This window comes from Empidonax traillii, unplaced genomic scaffold (assembly GCF_003031625.1).
Source record: "Empidonax traillii isolate 1590-97213 ecotype Southwest subspecies unplaced genomic scaffold, ASM303162v1 scaffold178:size2223814, whole genome shotgun sequence".
NCBI lineage: Eukaryota > Metazoa > Chordata > Aves > Passeriformes > Tyrannidae > Empidonax > Empidonax traillii.
In genome coordinates this window covers 1,155,908-1,175,783 of record NW_020955371.1, presented here as the reverse complement: position 1 = coordinate 1,175,783, position 19,876 = coordinate 1,155,908, and the positions used below count along the sequence as shown (strand labels likewise).

Here is a 19,876-nt window from a genome sequence, read left to right as displayed (position 1 = left end):
GGTCCTCTCCTCACTGAAATGGGAGTCCCAGCTGAATTCAGTGAGTATGGGAATGCATGAGATATGGGATGTTTTCACAGTCTAGTGGATAACAGAGAAGATAAACTTGAAAAAGAATGGCACAACTAATCGAAAAGTTGTTACATTATAGTATTAGTGAATAAATCAGAAACTTGATAGGAATTTTGACTATCATAAAATATTACAAGCTGGCCATAGTTAGGTCTTTGTAAGACCAAAAGGTATCACCACAGGCAAAGCAGTCGTAAATTGACTTTTCTACCATTCAGTTCATCTTCTCCTCTTCAAAAATATCACAAAATTATGCTCAGTGTGTGTCAAATGACATTTCCATGACTATCTGCGCAGACAGATTAGTAGTTCATAGCAACACAAAAAACCATCTTAAAAATTCTCATGAAAATACAGAGGGATACTCACCTGGAGGTGTGTAGGCATCCATCGATGTTTGCACCACCAATGAACGTCGTTTTGAGGGCATGGGGACTGCCATTTTCCTTTCTTTATGTTTAGCAAGGGCTGCCTGAACTGCTTCTGTGTGGACATCTGGAAGGAAAGAGATTTCAAGCCAGTGTTAGACAGAAACGAGCTGCTCCTCTGTGCCCCTGGTGCACCTGCGCGCAGGTTCGTGCCGGTGCCAGCTGGGCTGACAACACACATCGAGTGATGAAAGGCCGGGAACGCGCGGGATCTCGGAGGAACTGCCCGAGTTCTCCTCGCTGTAGAGAAAGCAGCTAGAGTGAAAAGTGCTGCACCGACAAACAAGCCCTCTGAGCTGTGTGATATTCCCAGACTGGTGTTGCAGTATTTGAAGAGCAGGAGCATCGTTTCCCCAGAGTAAACCTCTGTTTAACCAAGAGCTGTTACTTCAGCAAACATTACTATTTTCAGTGGAAGCGTGGCGTATTAACACTGCCCATTTTTTAAATTAATGAGGTTTCCCGTTCACACAAAAGTCACACAGACTAAGTGAACAAGAAGATTTGCTTGAAGGGTAAGAGGTATGTGAAATGTCACAAAAGAAATGGCAATAGGTCCCCCATTCCCAAATCCTTCTCCTGCCTCTGTCACTTGACATTATTCACAAAAAAATAAGTATTATGTAGGGTTGGCCTGAGGTGGAATGAGAAGAAAAAGCATCCTGAGCACAGACCTGGTGCTTGCAGGCAGGTGCTACACACAGCTCACACCAGCCCACTCCACAGCACCCAGCAGATCTTCTCTTGGGGACATAACCAGGAAACAGCTTCTCTACCTTTCACATGTATATATAGCTGCCTGCCTCCCAAAGACTGAAAAAGGTCATTTATCATGTCTAAAAGAAGCATGTTACTTTTTGGTGATGACTTTGTTTTACACAAAAATCTTTAATTATTATCATAACTACACATTGAAACAGGTCTGCCTTTAGTGTATTACCTTGTACTGTCTGTCTTTCTTATTTCTACGGATTTGGGGCAAGGTGCACATGAGGAGTCTGCATGCAAAAGACATGGCAGACAGCAGAAGTCCTCTGTGGTTGCCACATATTGACCACATGACACCTTGCCTTTTAACCAGATGCCACTGCTCAGCTGTAGAAAATACGGCAAGTTGGGTGCATAATTCAGCTGTTCCCACAGTAGGAGCACAGAGAGTCAGGTCTAACTCAGCCTGATCCCACTTCTGCCACTGCTGAATCTGTTTGAAGACCACCCTCACAGGCTGGGTTGGCAGAACACAGGCATTTTCCAACTCCTGTATCGATGTGGCAGCAGCTCTAAAAGGGCAGTGTGCCCCAAGAAAAGCCACAGGAAAAAGAAGAGTATATATATCTTTATTAAAAGAAGTGTTGGTTAGATCACATCACTGTAAGTAACTTGTGAGTAACAACCTGGAAGGATGACTAGAAGCATTAGATGATAAGCTGCTGATAAGCTTCAGTGTCTCATTTTCAATAATGGTGTTCCCTATCTTCTGCCAGGGTTTAAGCTCCTCTCAGTGTAAGTCCGATAGGCAAGAGTAAGTATAGGAAAAAGAGCATTATCAGCTACTTCTGTGAGTTGTTTTGTTGTTTTGTTTTTTTTTCTTTTGTTTTAAATCATGAACAGGATAAGCACATCAGCAAAGCAAAGCAAGGAAAGCAAACAGCAAAGCTGGAAAACCATTTTCAAAAGATAAAAGAGCCGTGCAGCTGATGGACCAAAACCGAGGAAGGCTGCAATGTTAACATCAGAGAACAATTTCGGTCCTGCCAAGTCATTCTTTTAAAATAGAAAGTTTAAGGTCTTTCTTATAATTAAAAAAATTATGAAACGTTTATGTGAGAAGTATCAGACTAAGAAAATAAACAATATAAGTCTTTACCTAACAGTACGTCCCCAAGATAAATTCCTACCTGCTCACTCCACACCAATATCAATAACATTTACAGGACTGAACAGGCTCACTAACAGTTTGTGTTTCTTATCTATCAAAGGAAGAAAATTCTTAGTTTTCTTCGAAAGGATAGCAATTAGATACCAAGCAGTAAAAAATGAGCTTTCCCTTTTAAAGAACTCAAAATCAAACAAACCAACAAAAAACCCACCAAAACACAACACTCTTCAGCAATTTTTGGAAAAAAATAAATTTTGCTGATCAAGAGAGAAGGAACTATTTGTATATTATTGTATATAGGATTGTTTTTTTTACTGTAAGTGTTAGGAGGGAGAACAAATTCTTCCAAAAACTTTTAAAGGAGGACAGCTGACAGAAAATCATTAACATGCTTAGTGACAGCTGGACGCTGAATCATAACTTGCGAATTCTTTGATTTCTTTTTTGATGCTGTTTTGATGCAAGAAGGTAGACTCATCCGCTTAATTAAAAACACTCTGCAGGGTTTTAATTTTCAAATGAGTACACAGGAGTCCAGGAACTGAATTGTTTTCTTAGTAAAGCACATGCTCAATATGTTTATTTGTAATGGGTTAGTGTGGAATAAACTAGACTATAAATTGCTAAAATAACCCCAAAACCAAAACCTCACAGGAAAGTAAAAACAATGGAAAAGATAAGAAACTCCAAATAAACAAGAGGGAAGCTGACTGGGGAGAAGGAATATGCACACCTGCTCCCAGACCAGCCTGCAAGGTCAATTATTCAAAAGGCATTGCTCAAACTGTGATGGCTACCAAAAAAAAAAAAAAACAAAACAGGACACATGTCTAGAAAACACTGAGGACAGATAGTCCAGAGATGGTCTAGGGACCATCAGCAAGAGGTTACAGGTTTTTAGAGGAAGAGAAGAAAAGGCAGCAGAATCAGTCAAGCTTGGATAAAAAATCTTTTCACAACATCATCTCCCAGGAATAAAACTGCCTAAACAAAGTGTCTCTAGGCACATAAAGAAAGGCTAAGGATTATGTAAAGAATAAGTAACAGCCTATAAAGTTTGTATGGACTTCTTTTTGAATGAAAGCCTACTGCTGAGTTCTGAAGATGCTCTTCAACCTATTTTGACAGTCTTATACAGAGTAGTACTTTTCAAGCTAATGAACAACATTTAAGCCATTCATACCTCGAGATCAAGACCCAAAGTATTGAGAAATCAGAGAAGTGAAGGAAAGCCAAACTGATACTTCAGAATTGCACTTGAGAACAACTCATGGGTTACATCTATCCTGCAACCACAGCAAGATAGGAAATGTAAGTAGGTTTGTTCCCACCAAGTATCAGCTTCAGATATGCACTTTACATACACATAATTTGCTTTTCTCTAAGTTTTAGCTTGCTTTTCTGATTTACAAGCCAACTTTGCTGATGTACCACAAGGAATGTTAACCAAAATACAACTAATAATCTTTTATTGTACTTTCATGAAGCATGGATTTAAATCCAAACTGAAAAGTACATTCCTCATCAAACTGTGTCCCTGGTGATTTGCTTCTCATCAGTTTAACAAGAGTTAAAGTCTTTGCCTTTATCATGGTGAAAGATGGGCTGTGGTGTCCATCATATTGTAGGAAACTCACTGTTTGCTCACAATCTGTCCCTAGCAGCTACTGAAAAAATAGATGGAGATTTGTAATAGGAGTTCAGACAACAGTAACTGGAGGCTCCTTGTTCATTAAAAGAAGGAAACTACATTTGTGATACACACTAGGAAAAAGTGTAACAAAGGTGCAAAGACATATCCAAGTTCCCTCAGGACAGAAAATTGCTATGCCCCTGAATCTCATCAGCACAAAGCAGTTTGCATTCTCCACAAATTGCACACAGCATCAACAGGAACATCACATTAGAATTTCAAACTGTCTCGGGTAGGGTGATGCCCCTGTCTTGCACGTCTGACAAAAACATCTGAGTTGCCTTCTCAATCTACCCTGGCATGCTCAGGCTAACTGAATTCATCATATTGTCATTGAGCACTGCTTTAAAACACAGATTTCTTGTTAAATTTTTCTGAAAAAATCATTCAAGTATGAAAGCTTTGTCCAGAAAAGCCACACATTCTTTTTTGCATAGAAGAAAAAAAATAAAAACCCTCTTCTCTCTTTTCCTCATTGTGTTGCTTGCTACAATTGCTCACCTACTATAAACTTACGATAGAGTTTCAAACACAGATATACCTTGATGCAATCACACTCCAGCCTTTAGAGAAAGTCCTAAGTGGAAAAAACCATGCTTTTAGGAAAAATGTTCTTTCACGTACAAGTCTGTGACATTATAAGTACACTCTTACAACTGATAAAATGACTCCAGATCCTGACCCTTCAAAGCACCCCTGTAGACAACAAAATCTTTATACTTTTCCCACCTGGCTTTTCCAAAAGAATGCCTCAAAAGAAAATCCAGAGCAGAGTACAATCCATCTGCAGTAGTAGGAACCAACTCACAGTGCCTTATTTGCTGCTGTCCTCCACTGTTTCACGTTGTCAACCATTTGTTGAATCTAATTTATGTGTTTGTACTCAAGAAATCAATAAATGGGAAAAAGTAAAGCAACACACTGGGGAAGGCTCATTGCTTAACTTGTGCTCACTACTTAACACCAATCAACCTAGTGTTTCACATTCAACCTGACACATACATCTTCTAAGCTGCCTGGTAATACTTAGCAAACTGCAGACAAAACAGCTCTGTCCCCAGTCTTTTCCCTGTTGCGTTCAAGCATTTTTACTTGTTTATTCCCTCCTTTCTGTGACAGGATAGAGAGGGCAAGCATACTTCTGGGAGCAAAGTCAGTAAGTCAAATAGAAAGGAAGTGGAACTGTAAAAACAAGCAGGTGGTAGCGAGAAAGTTTCCCTTCAAAGAGTTAGTCATCTATTAATCAAGAGACGAGGCCTCAAAACAAAGGGCAGAGAAAACTGGCATAGAGAATGAGGGCCTGTAAGTTCAGACTCCCAGAGTGATGACCTATGGCATCAGCCACTGCATTCCATAATCAGAAACTATCCTCTATTGCAAATGGAGGTAAATTCCTCATTCCACCAAGCAGGATGAACTGCCCATCTCTCCTGGGAGGTGCTCTGCTCTAGCACAGCCATTCTTTTCGTCTGGTTTATCTTGTAACTTGGCACAATGTTGTGCTACTTGTTTAACTGAAAAGGCTCAGGAAGAAATCAAACCCACCAACAGACACTGCACAGCACCAGTTTGATATGGACACCGGGTTCTCTGTGGTATTTCTCAGCTTCCTATTCAGTGCCCATGGAAAAGGGAATAAACCCACCTCTCTGTTTGTGTGGAACAAAGTGACGTCCTGCCTGCACTGACATGCTGCTCCAATGGGATCCCTCAACTCAACAAACCAGCAGGAGACTGCAGTATCAGTATGCAGCGCACAGGCCAGCCAGAGGGGTGAATCTGTGCGCAGACACTGCTCATTTCAAACACATGATGGTGGGGGAGAGAGCAACCCATTACAAAAGGGATAACTGGGTGACAGGAGATACTAGGGAGATAACTGCTGACAGGTGGGCAGAGGTCAAAGGTTAAACAAAAATTCCCCAAAATACAGAAACAAACACTGTTGATTTCAGACTGTTCAAAACTTTTGACTCCTTGTTCACAGTGTTCTTTAACAATTTGTTCCATACATAGTTGATTACCTGAAATCTGATCTTTTTTGTGGGAGAACATGAAAAATTTTTATTTAGTCGTAAGTTGAGTTGGATGGTTTTTTTACTGTCTCTGGGATAATAAAAGTCTCTTTGGAACTGTTAAAGAAGTTCCTTCTGGAGAATATACTTTCTCTCCTCCTTGCACAAACATAAGCACACTTAGAACAAGTGGTGACTTCCCTATATGACAAGCTGCCCTCTCCTAGTCATTTCCTTTGGGCAAGACAGTATGTATGATCCTTCTAGGCTCAGCTGTTTTCTCAAGCAATTCAGTCTTCCTTTCCTGAAGCAAAAAAGGAATTTTTGTGTGATGAACACGGTCAGCCATTTCCTGCTCCCCACATGGAGCCGTGCTGCACCGTCTTGTGTTTCTCTACATCTGCTAGAAGAGCACTCTTCCGAAGAGTGCATCCTCACTTGGCATGGAGAACAATCCTGACTCGCCCTTCCCCTTACACCTCCAAAACAGGGATTCTTTACTTGGGCCAGATATGGTGTCCTTGGAAGTTCTGAACCGTAACTGAGACATTTGAAACAAGTTGAATATTCCCAGTCCTCCTACAGACTTTTGCAGCTTTTAGCAGAAAGAGTTTGCTCCTTTTTGTTCAGCTCTTCCTTTTTAAAAACAAAAAAAAAAAAAACAAAACAAAAAAAAACCCAAAAAACAAACAAACAAACAAACAAACAAAAAAAACCCTATTCAACAGATTACAGTTGCATTCTTCCTGGAGGTGGAGGGGTTGTTACATTTTTTTTCCTATATAAGTTTAGCCCGCCTCAGCAGTTTCCTTTATTCAGTATTAGCTGTATTTGCTCCATAGGCATGTCAAACACTCAAAGTACTGTAAGCAAAGAGATGCCTCCTCCTGGATCAGGGATCTGTGCATGAGTTCTGCATGGGTCATAAAACAGAGTGCTCATCCCATGGCAAGCAACAGCCACATTAAAAAATTTCATATTATAAAACTGGTTTTTGCACCCCTTGCGTAAAATGCTTCAGCAGACAAAAGAAAAACAGTATCTTTTTTTTGTACTTTAACCAGGTCTCGCAGTGGCTGTCAAGTAGTTCTCCTACATCTTGTTTATGATGCAGCCCTGTTTATTTCTAAGACAAGAAATTAAACTGCTTGTAGACAGGAATCTAGAATCAAGACAGTAGAAGATTGTTTCTACCTCTGTTTCTGGTAAAATATATTCCTTGTGTTGGTTTTGCTAAGGTTTTCACTTTCCCAGTAATTATAAAGCCTTGATACACAATCACCAGCTGTTTAAGAAACACAAATATGGAAAAACAAGTTGTTGCCTAATTTTTGCTGTACAGATGCAGAATTACATAACAGAGTCCCTACCATGCAGCCTGGTTTTCCTGTTCTAAAGTAGTGGTACCATTTCCATCGCTCCCTTCAGGGGACTTACCCTGGAAGAATAAAACTGCTCAGAGATACAGCTGGTTGTAATGTGAATTCATCCATTTCCTCTATTTCTTTCTTTTGCCTCATGCAATTCTTCTCCCCCGACCTCTTTTTGTCTTTTCTTCTTCTGTTCTCTTTTTTTTTTTTTTTTTTTGGAAACAATCTTTATTCCTTTGCTTTACTAGCCAATTCCTAGTAATACCATGATGCAACTGGGACTAGGACAGGCCCAAGGACTCTGAGAAGGTTTAGCCTCCTTGTTTGCTACAGGTTAGTCCACAAACACAACTGACTTGCTTGCAGAATGGTGGGATTATTAAGATCAAGAAGGTTGGTGCTCTGCTCTAATGAACTGAGAATGCCAAAGGATTTTTAATAAGAGGTCATTTATGTACATACAATACATAGTTATGTCTTATTTATACTGCAGTAGAGGATTAGCCCTGAAGTCAGACATTTAACAAATAAATCAAACCACAAATAAGTCTCTGTCATAGGGAAGCCAGCATTTGGGATGGCATCAAGGAAAACAGCTGGAAGAACAGGCAGGCAGAGAAGCCAATGGAAGGAAGGGCAGCTATCTGCATCGACACATAGTGCAACAGAATAATCACAACAACCTCTAATTATTACAGAGAGACAGCTGATACTATAGTAAAACAGTATTATGAAAGGTGAATTTTGGCTGGAAATTCTTGATAAGACAATTCTAAGTATAGCAATTTTATGCTAAATAATTACACAGAGAGAAGGTTGGCAATTGCTGTCTTACAGGAAACCAGTAGTTGAAAGCTTGAAAGTCTCTTATGAGTTTAATCAGACCTTTGTTAGAGCTACCATGGAAACCAAGGATATACTGAGAATTCATTTCCTAATATGTGGCCTGTAAATACTCTGAGTAGAGATAATTTGGTAGCTACATCTATTGGAAATGCAATCAGGACATACTAAATAGGGTGAGACACGGTATATGTGGTATCATCAGAACAGATTACAGTTGGGCTTTGTCTTTTGATTGTCCTGGACTGACAGCACTGAGTTATTTTCAGGCAAATACAGGGCAATTGATTTCATAGAAATTGCTGTGTTCATCCAACACAGATCAGTCCCTGGGAAATCATCTCACCCCTGGGAATGTGAATGTGAGCGAGTCCATATAATAACAGATTTTTGCTGTGGGTGATGACGTAATGAATAAGTCTCACAATTCTTTCACAATCTCTCTGGGTATTAAGACAGGAAAGCACATAGCCCCAACAGTGTGACACCTAATTTCTCTCCAGCTGCAAGCAGGTGTGGTATTAATTCTGAAATATGGCATTCCCAACAAACACAGTGAACACTTGACTGAATGCAAGAACAGCTGCTCTGAGATGACTGTCATTTATAGCAGAGCTGTGGAGGTTACTAGAAGAAATAAACTGTTGCTTACCTTCCAAAAAACAACTTAAACATGCAAGTTTCGACCTTTGGGATGTTTATATATACTGGGCCTCTGGTTTTACTGGGAACTGGGGATACATGGATATGCAGGGGAAAGTTCTGCTGTCATTTCATGAATTTGAGGCCAAATTTTGTTGATCTGTACAATTTTTGACAATGAAAAGTCAGTGGTTTAGGAAAGATCTGCACTCCCATAAATGTGCCACTGAAAAAGGCTTGGCTCTTCAAGGATCCTGCAGCCAACAAACTCCAGTGGTACAGGAAACTGTGCTCTGTGAACTCCAAAAAGGGCTGGGCCATTATTCAGCCCGTGCTTAGTACCTCCTGAGCATCTCCTGTCCCCACCTGGAGCACACATGCAGAAGCTAGATGCTTGGTATATTATCATGTGGTCAGAAAGCCTAACTCTAATGAAGGAAAGCATGGCTGTCACATCCCACTTTGGCTGGCAGTGGTGATAATCCATGATTCTGTGTCGGAGGAAGGGAAAAGCTGAACACACAGTTGGGAGAGATGTACAGGTAGGCTGTGAAACACAGAGGTTACATACTGCAAACAGAGGACACCAAAACAGCAGACTGAACTCTTTATGACTCCACTGCTAGTTTTGCTGAAAGGCATAGTTTTTGCCTTACTAAGGATTCTTCAGGTATTATAATAAAGTATACTTTAAAATGTTTTTCTCCAAACTCTGAGATCTAAAGCTATATTAACTCTACTCATAAGTGAAATAAAAAAAGCATCATGCAAGTCTCCTGTTAAAAATTTCCACCCCTCCATTTTTTTCTTATCTCATTTGTAATGCAATCTGGAAGTCAGCTTCACACGGTGATCTCATCTCAGGCCCCCTAACTATGCAGTCTGAAGTAAACCAACTTTCTATTTGTTTCTCTCTGGAGATCCTCAAATAATATGCCTCAGGAGTTCTACACTTATCCTTACAAATTTTTCTGCTGGGTCAAAAGCAAGAGTGTGGTTATATAAATTACATATTTGCCGCAGTTTTTCTTCAATCTCCTTTTTGTGCTGATCACGTTGTAGATTGAAAGTAATTTTGTAAGTAAACTAAATCGAATAGGAGATTAATTAATTTCTGAATAAGTCTGTTTACAGCCAGGTTAATGATTTCAGATTAACTGTTAAACGTAACCTTTGCTCACCTCAAGGGTTAAAAAACTGTTTTATGATAAGCCACATAAATACCTTTATGTAATTCTGTCTTGGTACATAGCACATTAATCCTATTTTCCTTTTTCCTTATTCTTTGAAGAAATGCTATAGGATGAGGGTTCAATAAAAGTGATTCCTCAAATCTTCCCATTCCATCCTTTACCACATACTATAACTCTCATAATCTGATAGTGTAATTCTTTCCTATCAGTTCTGGCAAGATTGCAGAGTGACATCTTGAATATCCTTTCAAAAGCACAAAATATAAGCCAACCAAATATTTTAAAATCACCATGACATAAGTTGTAAAGATGCAAAGTGTCAGCAACCTTTGTTAGGGTTCATACACACATTTACCTTGTGGTAAGTGAGAGCAAATACGTGGTAAAGCTCCTGAAGCTCCTAGAGAAGAGCAGATACCTTGGTAGGGTCTGGTGCCAACTTCTCTAGGATTTGGCTCTACAGGGAATGTTCTTTCATTGTTAGCTCCCCTATTTCAAATGACCCTCAAATCTGGCCTGGAATGATTTGTTCTGAATTTTCACAATTTCATGCTCAGTATAAGCTGTTTAATCTTTTTCCTGTTGAACAAAAGCGTGGGAAAGGTGGCTGAGGAATTTTTGCTGCGAGAGTCGTTGTAGAGATGCATTTGTTTTGGCAGTACCTCCAAAAACCTCCTATATTAAGATGTCTTTTAAAAGAACTGCTGAGTGTACTTGGAAAATGGGCTGATCCCTGCAGTGGTGAGATCTCTGAGGCAGGAGCTGGCAGCTCTCCAGGGATGGTGTACCAGACCAGTTTTTTCTTTCTCATCTTGACAACATAAATGTATGGGACAAAATTAAGGAGAAGTGGGAGAAGGGAGGTAGTCCAGTGCTGAGACTGTGGGTACCACAGCCACCTTACAGGCAGTAACCTTTTTCCATGCTACCAGTTGAGAGATGCTGATTCCACAAACGGCATTTCTCAAAACACTCCATTTCTCAGCTCCCAGTTCTGTGCTCACCCTCTGCTGGGCCTTTTAAAATCTATCCATATAGCACATACAGCACACTGTATGGTGGTCTTTTTATGCTGGTCTTTCCTGTGAGACAATATGAAAGAAGCCTGTCCAAGTTCAAAAAGCATTTGGACAACACTCTCAGGTACATGGTGTGATTCTTGAGGTGTCCTGTACAGGATCAGGAGCTGGACTCAATGATCCTGATGAGTCCCTTCCAATTCAGCATATTCTATGATTCTATGAAGCCTTTCACAGAACAATTTCACTTATGCTGCTGCATCCCACATAATTTCTGAGATGTGGAGAACGCAGTTTTTAGAGCTCACTGGTCTCATTTTTCTTAAGGATTACACTTGCTCCATCCAGCTGGTGCTCTGGTGATCTTCAAGGCCTCTTAGAGAGCTCATGAGAAAGAAAGGAATCCAATAAACTTGACCCAACTCATCTCTCCTGTCATCATCTCATCAAAGGAAAATTCTGGTGCAGTAGAAATCATAGAGTCACTATCCCATTCCTAACACATACACGTGTCTTTGAACACATTGTACCACATTCCCCATCATTTCATGTTGATTTTTTTATATTTTTATTTTTTTAGTTTCTAATTTTTATTTGTGCACGTTTTTATGTTATCTCCTCTGGTTTTGGTTGTTTGGGTTTTTTTACTGACAAGATGTGGAAACAGTAAAAGCCAGTTCCTGGCACATGAGAAGGTGCTCTGCTTTTCAGCATTGGGGTGAAGAAATCCGGCATTTTGCTTTGGCCTAATCTAAAGGCTACAGTGTGTTCCCTTGGAAAAATGAAGTTGGAAGGGACCTGATGTTTCAGTTGTTAGTGTGTTGGACAACCAGCTGAGGGAGGACAACATTCCTGTTCTCTGGAGAGCAGTTAAAGCAGATGCTGAAAGTCCCTGAAGAAGAGTTGCTCTCTGAACCCTGCAGACCATGACCAGCTGATAAACAAAGAATGGGGGGGGGAGATTTAACGTGATCAAGAAAACAATTTCTGAAGACAAAGACCTGCCCAATTACCCTTGGGGTATGTAGTTTGGCAGCGCCACAGCAGCAGCTGCTGCTGTACTGCACTGCAGCCTTTATGTGGCAGCAGAGCCCAGCTCTGCTTCAGGCCACCACAACAGGCAGCCACAGGCAAGGGGCCAAACTCGAGCAGGACTACTTCAGGGCAACACTGTGGAGGGGTTACAGGTCACTGTTTTAAGAACCAAATCAGTTAAGACCATTCTTCCAAAAGCAAGACAGCCTATACGATGGTGTTTTAAATAATGGCGGCAGAAGCATCAGGTCCTTCTACGAGGGATTTCAACATTAGCAGGAGCAGAATGTAGTCAGAGCTAATCAGGGAGCAAACAGGTCCCTAGGGACTATATAGGGGGCATGTAAGGACAAGATCCTCTGAAAATCTGTCTTCAACTGTTAGCTCATTTAGACGGCATGGCAAGGGTGTGAAAGCTAAGCCATTCCGATTAGCCACTGCCTACTCCATCACGTAATTCCTATCTCCTTATCTCAACACACCATACCAAATTAATGGACTTGCGGCTTCCAGAAGTATCTGAGAAACCTAGTTTCTAAATGTTACTAAGGAAACAAATGTGTTTGTCCAACTGCAGCTAAATCTACATGAGCATTACTAACTCATACTCCAGTCTGTGCCTGATGTTGCAGTCCCATCACTCGAGCCAGACCAAGCCTGATGCTGACATTCCACACGCAGAGCCAGAAGTGCAGTGCAAGCCTGCTTTCCTCTGAGTTTTCCTGCCTGAAAATCCACTGGCCAGGAAAGCCTCTTGGCCAAAGTTACTAATCCAGCCTACAGCAACATTTGGCTTCAGTGTCATCTTGGGCTCCCAGATAATGTTCTAGTACGGGCACAGGATAAGGAATGGCAGCTGCTGAGAGGAAAACATTGCCATGATCTACACTTGGAAAACCTTTCCCAATGCTGTTTCAAAGTGAGTAAATACTAAGTGATCTTTTTAAATTCAGTAGTAAACAAATCAATAAATGCTTTTGGATTCATATCAGCTAAACTATTTGCCATGTTTGTATAAAGTAAATAATATAGCTTAACCCTGCACTGATGCAGTTACTACACTTACAGCATTAGCTATTTCTTTACACACCTAAAAAAATTATCAAAGCCAACTTTTTGAAACATAATGATTTCTGGATCCTTTCCTGTATGAAAAAAAAGCATCCAAGGAATTTTAAACCTTTTTGGATTTAAAGAATTAGATTAAATTTCCAATGCAGGCTGAATTCTAAAATCAAATTGTCTTGAAACACAAAATGTACCAGGAACATTTAGGGGAAAAAATAGCTTCCATAAACTCAAGATTCAATATTTTTTAGAATATAACAATCACAGAAACCAGTTTTTCACAATTACAGTGCCAAAAATTCTGTTCCATTAATGAAATATAATAATAATAATAATAATAATAATAATAAAGACTGAATTAAGAAAATAGGTAGCATTTAAAATGTCACAGTCTGACATTTTTCATTATAGAAGAGCGTAAATTGAAGGTGGTATTAGTGGCAGAAATGATTTTGAGTCTCCAAAGATAGTTCATTAAACAATCTTCGCTGACATCTAAATCTATGTAAAAAGCAAAGGCATGGAAGGAGAATGGGTGACTTTCAGAATCTTAGACTTCCAATTAGGAAAACCTTACCAAGAAAGAGACAGAAAAGTACTTTGATCAGAGTTGGAATGGAAGATCTGTTTGCAGATGTTAATTGAAATAAATTGTGCAAAAACACCAAGGAAGGGAAATGTTTTCCTAGAAGTGAATTCCTTATTGGTTAAAGACTGTGCATTCATTTTCTTTTGGGCCTTTTCCAAGGAGATGTGCCAAATATGATAACAAACACTGAAACTGGGTAACAGCTAAGATCTAACAATCACAATGTGATCAGAGCAGAGGTGTTGAAGTATTAAGCACAGCAAAACAATAAGCAAAACAAAGGTTTCTACCTGAAGCAAATCTGAATCTGAAAACAAGATAACCAGAACGAAATCTGACTTGCAAGTTTGCAGCCTACAGTAATAAAGAGTATGAATTATGAGACCAAGAAAGAAACAGGCTTCCGATCTCACAGGGCAAAGTACAGAAGGGGTAGGAACATTGCACTGTATCTAAGCAAAGCTCCTCTGAAAGTAAATTTGACAATGATCTGATAACTTTTCAAAATTGAAATGTATGTTTACATTTTACCTTCACTGACATTTGCTCCATATTGTTTAAGCAAGTGAAGATGCAGGAGGTGTTCAAACCAATTTGCTGAAGAGCTCAATGGCTTACTGAGGAGTTATGCAATACAGCAACCAATGTAGGAATTCAAAGCCCTGCCACAAGTCCCCAAAATACTGTCAGGCTTTTCAGTTTTAATAGTTCAGCTTTTCATTTTAACTGAGGACATTTTCACAGCAGCAAGAGAGATCTGCATTTGTAATATAGTCCTGACAGCCCTAAAGTGAGACTCCTGCACTAATAACTACCCTTTACACTCAATTCATTACTTTTCCTCTCAGCAGCAAAGTTTGTGTCTTTATTTTTTTATATATATATGTGTATATATATATATATATAATTACAACAACTCTCCCTATCCCTAAGGCAGGACCTTATGTGCCATTTCGCTGAACAAATGCCTTCCTTTTAAGGCAGCAGGCAGCAACTGAAACCAAGGAGCAGAAACACCAACTCACAGCACTCCTGGGGGCTCAGAAGAGGCACACAGGGAAGCTGTGCATGATGTTTTCTTTCGCCCATCCCCAAACTGACTCAACGTCTTAGTTTACAAATGGCAAGCATAGCTTAAGCAGGTAACTTTCAACACACAGTCAAATGCACATGTTTTTAACAGAATTGCTCTGGAGAGTCACAGTTCGGATGTTTGAGGACCATGCGTCACCCTCCCGCAAATTAGACAAGTTCAGGAATAGTATTTTTTTACCTATTTAAAAACACTGGCTGAAAATCAGACCATTTTTAGTGTAATGTTGGAGAAGCTTCTAGGAGCTTATATATCAAGGAATTATCATGCAGATACCACAACCATTATTCAACAAAAAATTGGCAGCATCTACAGTATGAACCCAAGGTTTCTGAAGGGAGAGGGGAGTTTTAAAAATTCATCAGAATGGTCTGGACACACATGAACTTTCTCTGACACATTTATCATTTAATTTTCCTTTATATGGGACTGGCAAGCTCTCTGACTAACGTAATGAACCAGAGATATGTTACAAAAGGTTTAATAAGGAGTTCTCTATAATTTTCCAGTTGTGTCAGCACAATGAGTCTGACTGTGTACAGAACGATGAGTCTCTCAAACAAAATCCAGAGCTTCCACAGTCAGCTCTTTGGCACCCTCCATAACCACCAGGCCCTGGCTTCTGACTCTCAGCTCACAAAGGTCTCTGACAGAAAGGTGTGCTGCTGTCTATGGCTCCCTCGTCCTGCACTGCAAGAGAGGTAGTACCAGACGAACCAGCCCGTGGCTTCTGGTTGCCGTCTGGGAAGGATGTTTATGCTGCAGCAGTCTCTGGAGCAGCTGAAACAACAGCTGAGCACACCTAGCCTTCATCCAGCTAAGGTGTAGTACATTCAGTTTATGCCTTCAAAGGTAAGAGTAAAGAAGTTTCAGAGCTCATTTTTCCTTCACAGAATAACAGAATTGTTAAGGTTGGGAAAGATAAGATTATCAAGACCAACCATTAACCCAGCACCACCCTGTTCAGCACCAAACCATATCCCCAGGTGCCACATCCACATGCCTTTTGAACACTTCCAGGGATGGTGGTTCCACCACTTCCCTGGGCAGCCTGTTTCGATACCTGACAACTTGCACCCGTGTAGTGAAATTTTTCGTAATACTGTATCTAAATCTCACCTGGTACAACTTGAGGCCATTTCCCATCTCTTTGTTACTTGGGAGAAGAGACCAACACCCACCTCACCATAACCTCTTTTCAGGTAGTTTTAGAGAGTGATGAGGTCTTCCCCGAGTCTCTTTTTCTCCAGGATAAACACCCCCAGCTCCTTCATCTGCTCCTCATAAGACCTATGCTCCAGACTCCTTAGCAGTTTCATTGCCCTTCTGCAGACATGCCCCAGCACCTCAATATCCTTCCTGTCAAGGCTATTATAAACCAATAATAAACCAATCACTTCCTTCGCTTTGTGTTATATCTGGAGCAACATCACGAAGAGAGTTGGATCCCATTCATCTGGAAAGTTTTTGCCCTTTTGTTCAGCTCTGAAATTAATTTTATCTTCCCTTAATCAGTGATTCTATTTAGGCTTAATGATGTCCCCAACTTGCAATACTTCAAATTAAATATTTTTCTTATGGTATTCACTGATCTAGAATCAGTGCAGTAAAATCCAGCTGTGCCACAGAACCACAAATTGGAGTAGGTCAGCAGGAACCTTTGAAAATCATTCAGTCCAACTTCCTGCTCTAAGGAGGGTTATCTACAGCAGATTGCTTGGGGTCAAACCCAGTGGGGTTTTAAATAGCTCCAAGAATGGAGGCATCACAACCTCTCTGGGCAACCTGTGCCAGTGCTTGACCATTCGTTGAGTAAAAAAGTCTCTACTTGTGCTTACATGGAATGTTTCATATTTCAGTTTGCGTGAGCTGTCTCTTGTCCTGTCACTGGACAGCACCAAGAGGAATCTGGCTCCATATTTTTTAATTCCCCCATCAGGTACTTATACATGTGGATAAGATCACTCTCCAGGCTATACAACCCCAGCTCTCTCAGCCTCTTCTCACATATCACAGGCTCTATTTGTTAATCATCTTTGTGGCCTTCTGCTGGACTCACTCCAGTACATCCCTATCCCTCTTGTACTGGGGAGCCTAACACTGGATCCAGCAGTCCAGGTGTGCCTCACCAGTGCTGAACAGATGGGAAGGATCGCCTCCCCTGACCTGCTGTCAGTATTTCTCCAACAGGAGACTGTTGGCTTTCTTTGCCATAAGAGCACCTTCTTAGCTCATGTCCACCAGAACTTTGCTGCCAAGCTGCTTTGCAGCCAGTGGGCCCCAAGACTGTCTGAGTGCATGGGGTTATTCCTTCCCAGGCACTGGACTTTTCATTTCCCTTTGTCAAACTTCACTATATTCCTGTTTGCCCACACCTCCAGCCTGCCCAGATCCCTCTGAATGCCATTACACATTTGTGGTATATCAACCACTCCTTCTAGTTTGGTATCATCTGCCAGTGTGGGAAGAGCGTGCTCTGTCTTATCAGCAAGGTGAAGCTATTAAGAGGTACTGGAACCAGCATTCACCCCCAGGGTATCCCACTAGAGACTGGTGTCCAGCTGGATTTTGTGCCACTGGTCGTAACTCTCAAAGCTCAACAATTCAGTCTATTTTCAGTCCATCTCACTGTCCACTTATCTAATCCATACCAGTTTCTCAAGGAGGATTTTATGAGAGACACTGTCAAAAACCTCACTTAAGTCAAGGCATAGAACATCCTCTGCTCTTCCCTCCACCTCCAAGGCAGTCATCTCATTGTAGAAGGCTATTAGGTTGATTGAGTAGGAACCTAGTAAGAGCACTTTATAAATCCATGCTGTCTACTCCCAATCACCCCCTTGTCCTTCATATATTTAAAAAAAATTTCCAGGATTATTTGCTCTACCACCTTCTCAGAGATTAAGATGAGTCTGGCTGGCCTGTAGTTTCCCAGATGTTATTTCTAGCCATTCTTGAAGACAGGAAGGAATCTTCCTTGCTCTCAGTCCTCGGGAACCTCCCCTGATTGATACAACTTTTCAAGAAGTTGAGGGTGGACTCACAATGACGTTGGTCAATGATGCATTTCATCACATCCCGTGGACTTCTACTTGTTTGGTTTGTTCAAATATTCCCTGTCCTGATTCTCCTTCACAGAGGGTAGGTTTTCATTGCTCAAGACTTTTCACTGGTCCCAGATGCCTTGGATTCCTGAACACAGGTCTCATCAGTACAGATCAAGGCAAAGAAGACATTAAGTGTCTTGGCCTTTTTCATTCCCTTTTTTACCTTGTCCCCTGCCCTATTCAGGGGTGGGCCCATGTTTCCCCTTGTCTTCCTTTTGTTACTAATGTGCTGCAGAAGGCCTTCTCACCACCCTGCACATTCGCTGCCAGATTCAAATCCAGATGTACTTTGGCTTTGTAACTCCACCCCTGCATGCTTGGACACGTCTCTGTACAACAAATGCTTTCCATATATAGCCACATGAGTTTACAACAAAATTCTTTTAAAAAAAAAGGGAAGAACAGAACCAGAAAATTTTCAAATTTTCATTCCAATTCTGGGGTCTTCAGTTCTACTCACCTGATCTGTAGCGCTCATCCCGTGACCCTGAGGACCTGCGACGGTGATATCGAGAGGAAGAGGACGGAGTAACAGGAGTTCGACGTTCTTGTGGCAATGCCTGGTCCACCCCTGCAATAATAAAAGAAACCAAACAGCTCATTCTGATTGAATTTTTGAAGAGATACAGTGAGGGGGAGTTCAGCATATACTAGAAGCAGAAAATGAACATCCAGTGCCTAAAGCACATCATGTCAATACACACTACTTGCCTCTGGTCAGCTTTTCTGGAGTAGTTATTTTCCTCATTGTCTTTAAGGAACCATCTTTCCAGGATAATGGACAACATAAGAAGAGCACACAGACAGTAAGCTTGGAGATTTATTTTTTTTTCCCAAACAGATGACTTTTCATTAAGCAGTATTTAGGAAATATTTTAATGAGCTAATAAAGGCAGACACCATTGCAATGGATATTGAAACCTTCCTGCACATTGGTTTGTAAGAAAACTAAGCCAGTGTGTTTCATCTAAAACCTTATCTGGTTGGATGATATCAGCTGGTGACTACACAATACTAACCTGTGGAAACTAGTTCCTGTAGGAAATACAGTAATATCTATAGATATTTTTAGCTACCAAGGGCCAGAAAGTAAACAATAACTGCACCAAAGCAGGCTGAAAATAGCAACTTGTTCTGGCAAAATAATAGAAGTAGCCTTGTAATATATACACCTGCAGCATCTCAGAATGCTGGGCCTAAATATCAGCATTTTAAGACTGAAACCTTTTATTCATCCCTTTCTCATAGTGAATTTGCTTTCTTTTTAACTAGTATTTTCTTGAAGTCTTCCTAAAGTTACAGTAGTGGTGTAACAACAGCATCAAAGACAAACACTTCTAGAAACTGATGTTCCTTGACAACTTCCAGAGAAGAATGAAGGCAATTACGTATACAGGAAAATTCAAATAAACAATAGGAAAAGAAAGCCAACCTGCATGTGTAATAGTGGCATAATATGGTACCCTGCTCTCTTTCAGAGAAAAATCTGAGCAGACAAGCCCAGTAAACAATGCATTCAGGTTTGAGCTAACAAAGCACAGAGCCTTGGGCACTACGATGCACAGGAGTAAAGAACAAGGAGTACCTGAAAAAAAAAAATTTATTCTTTCCTACATCGTTTTTTTTTGCCTTTAAGAAGTAGTAACACACTACGTGTAACTGTAAGAGCAGAAGTAAAACTGGCCTCTTGCGCTTAGGGTTCAAATGGATGACTAATTGAAATTGGATCCAACAAAACAATGTATGTAAATATGTTCATATTTTTCAATTAAAACACAATGTAAAATCTCTCCACTACTATTTCTGAACTATTCAATGACAGCTTATTGG

The 19,876-nt window shown here is 40.5% G+C and overlaps 1 protein-coding gene across 5 annotated transcripts in view; it reads right to left on the bottom strand.

Moving 5' to 3' along the window:
• DIP2C (disco interacting protein 2 homolog C) overlaps nucleotides 1–19,876 on the bottom strand; it is a 307,685-nt gene that overhangs the window by 111,877 nt on the left and 175,932 nt on the right. For all 5 annotated transcript variants that reach the window (XM_027886135.1, XM_027886137.1, XM_027886136.1 and 2 more), the window contains 2 exons: nucleotides 18,507–18,617; nucleotides 442–567 (listed from right to left, as the gene is read on the bottom strand). In XM_027886135.1, coding sequence (XP_027741936.1) covers nucleotides 442–567; nucleotides 18,507–18,617 — 237 coding nt within the window. The remainder of the gene's footprint in view (nucleotides 1–441; nucleotides 568–18,506; nucleotides 18,618–19,876) is intronic.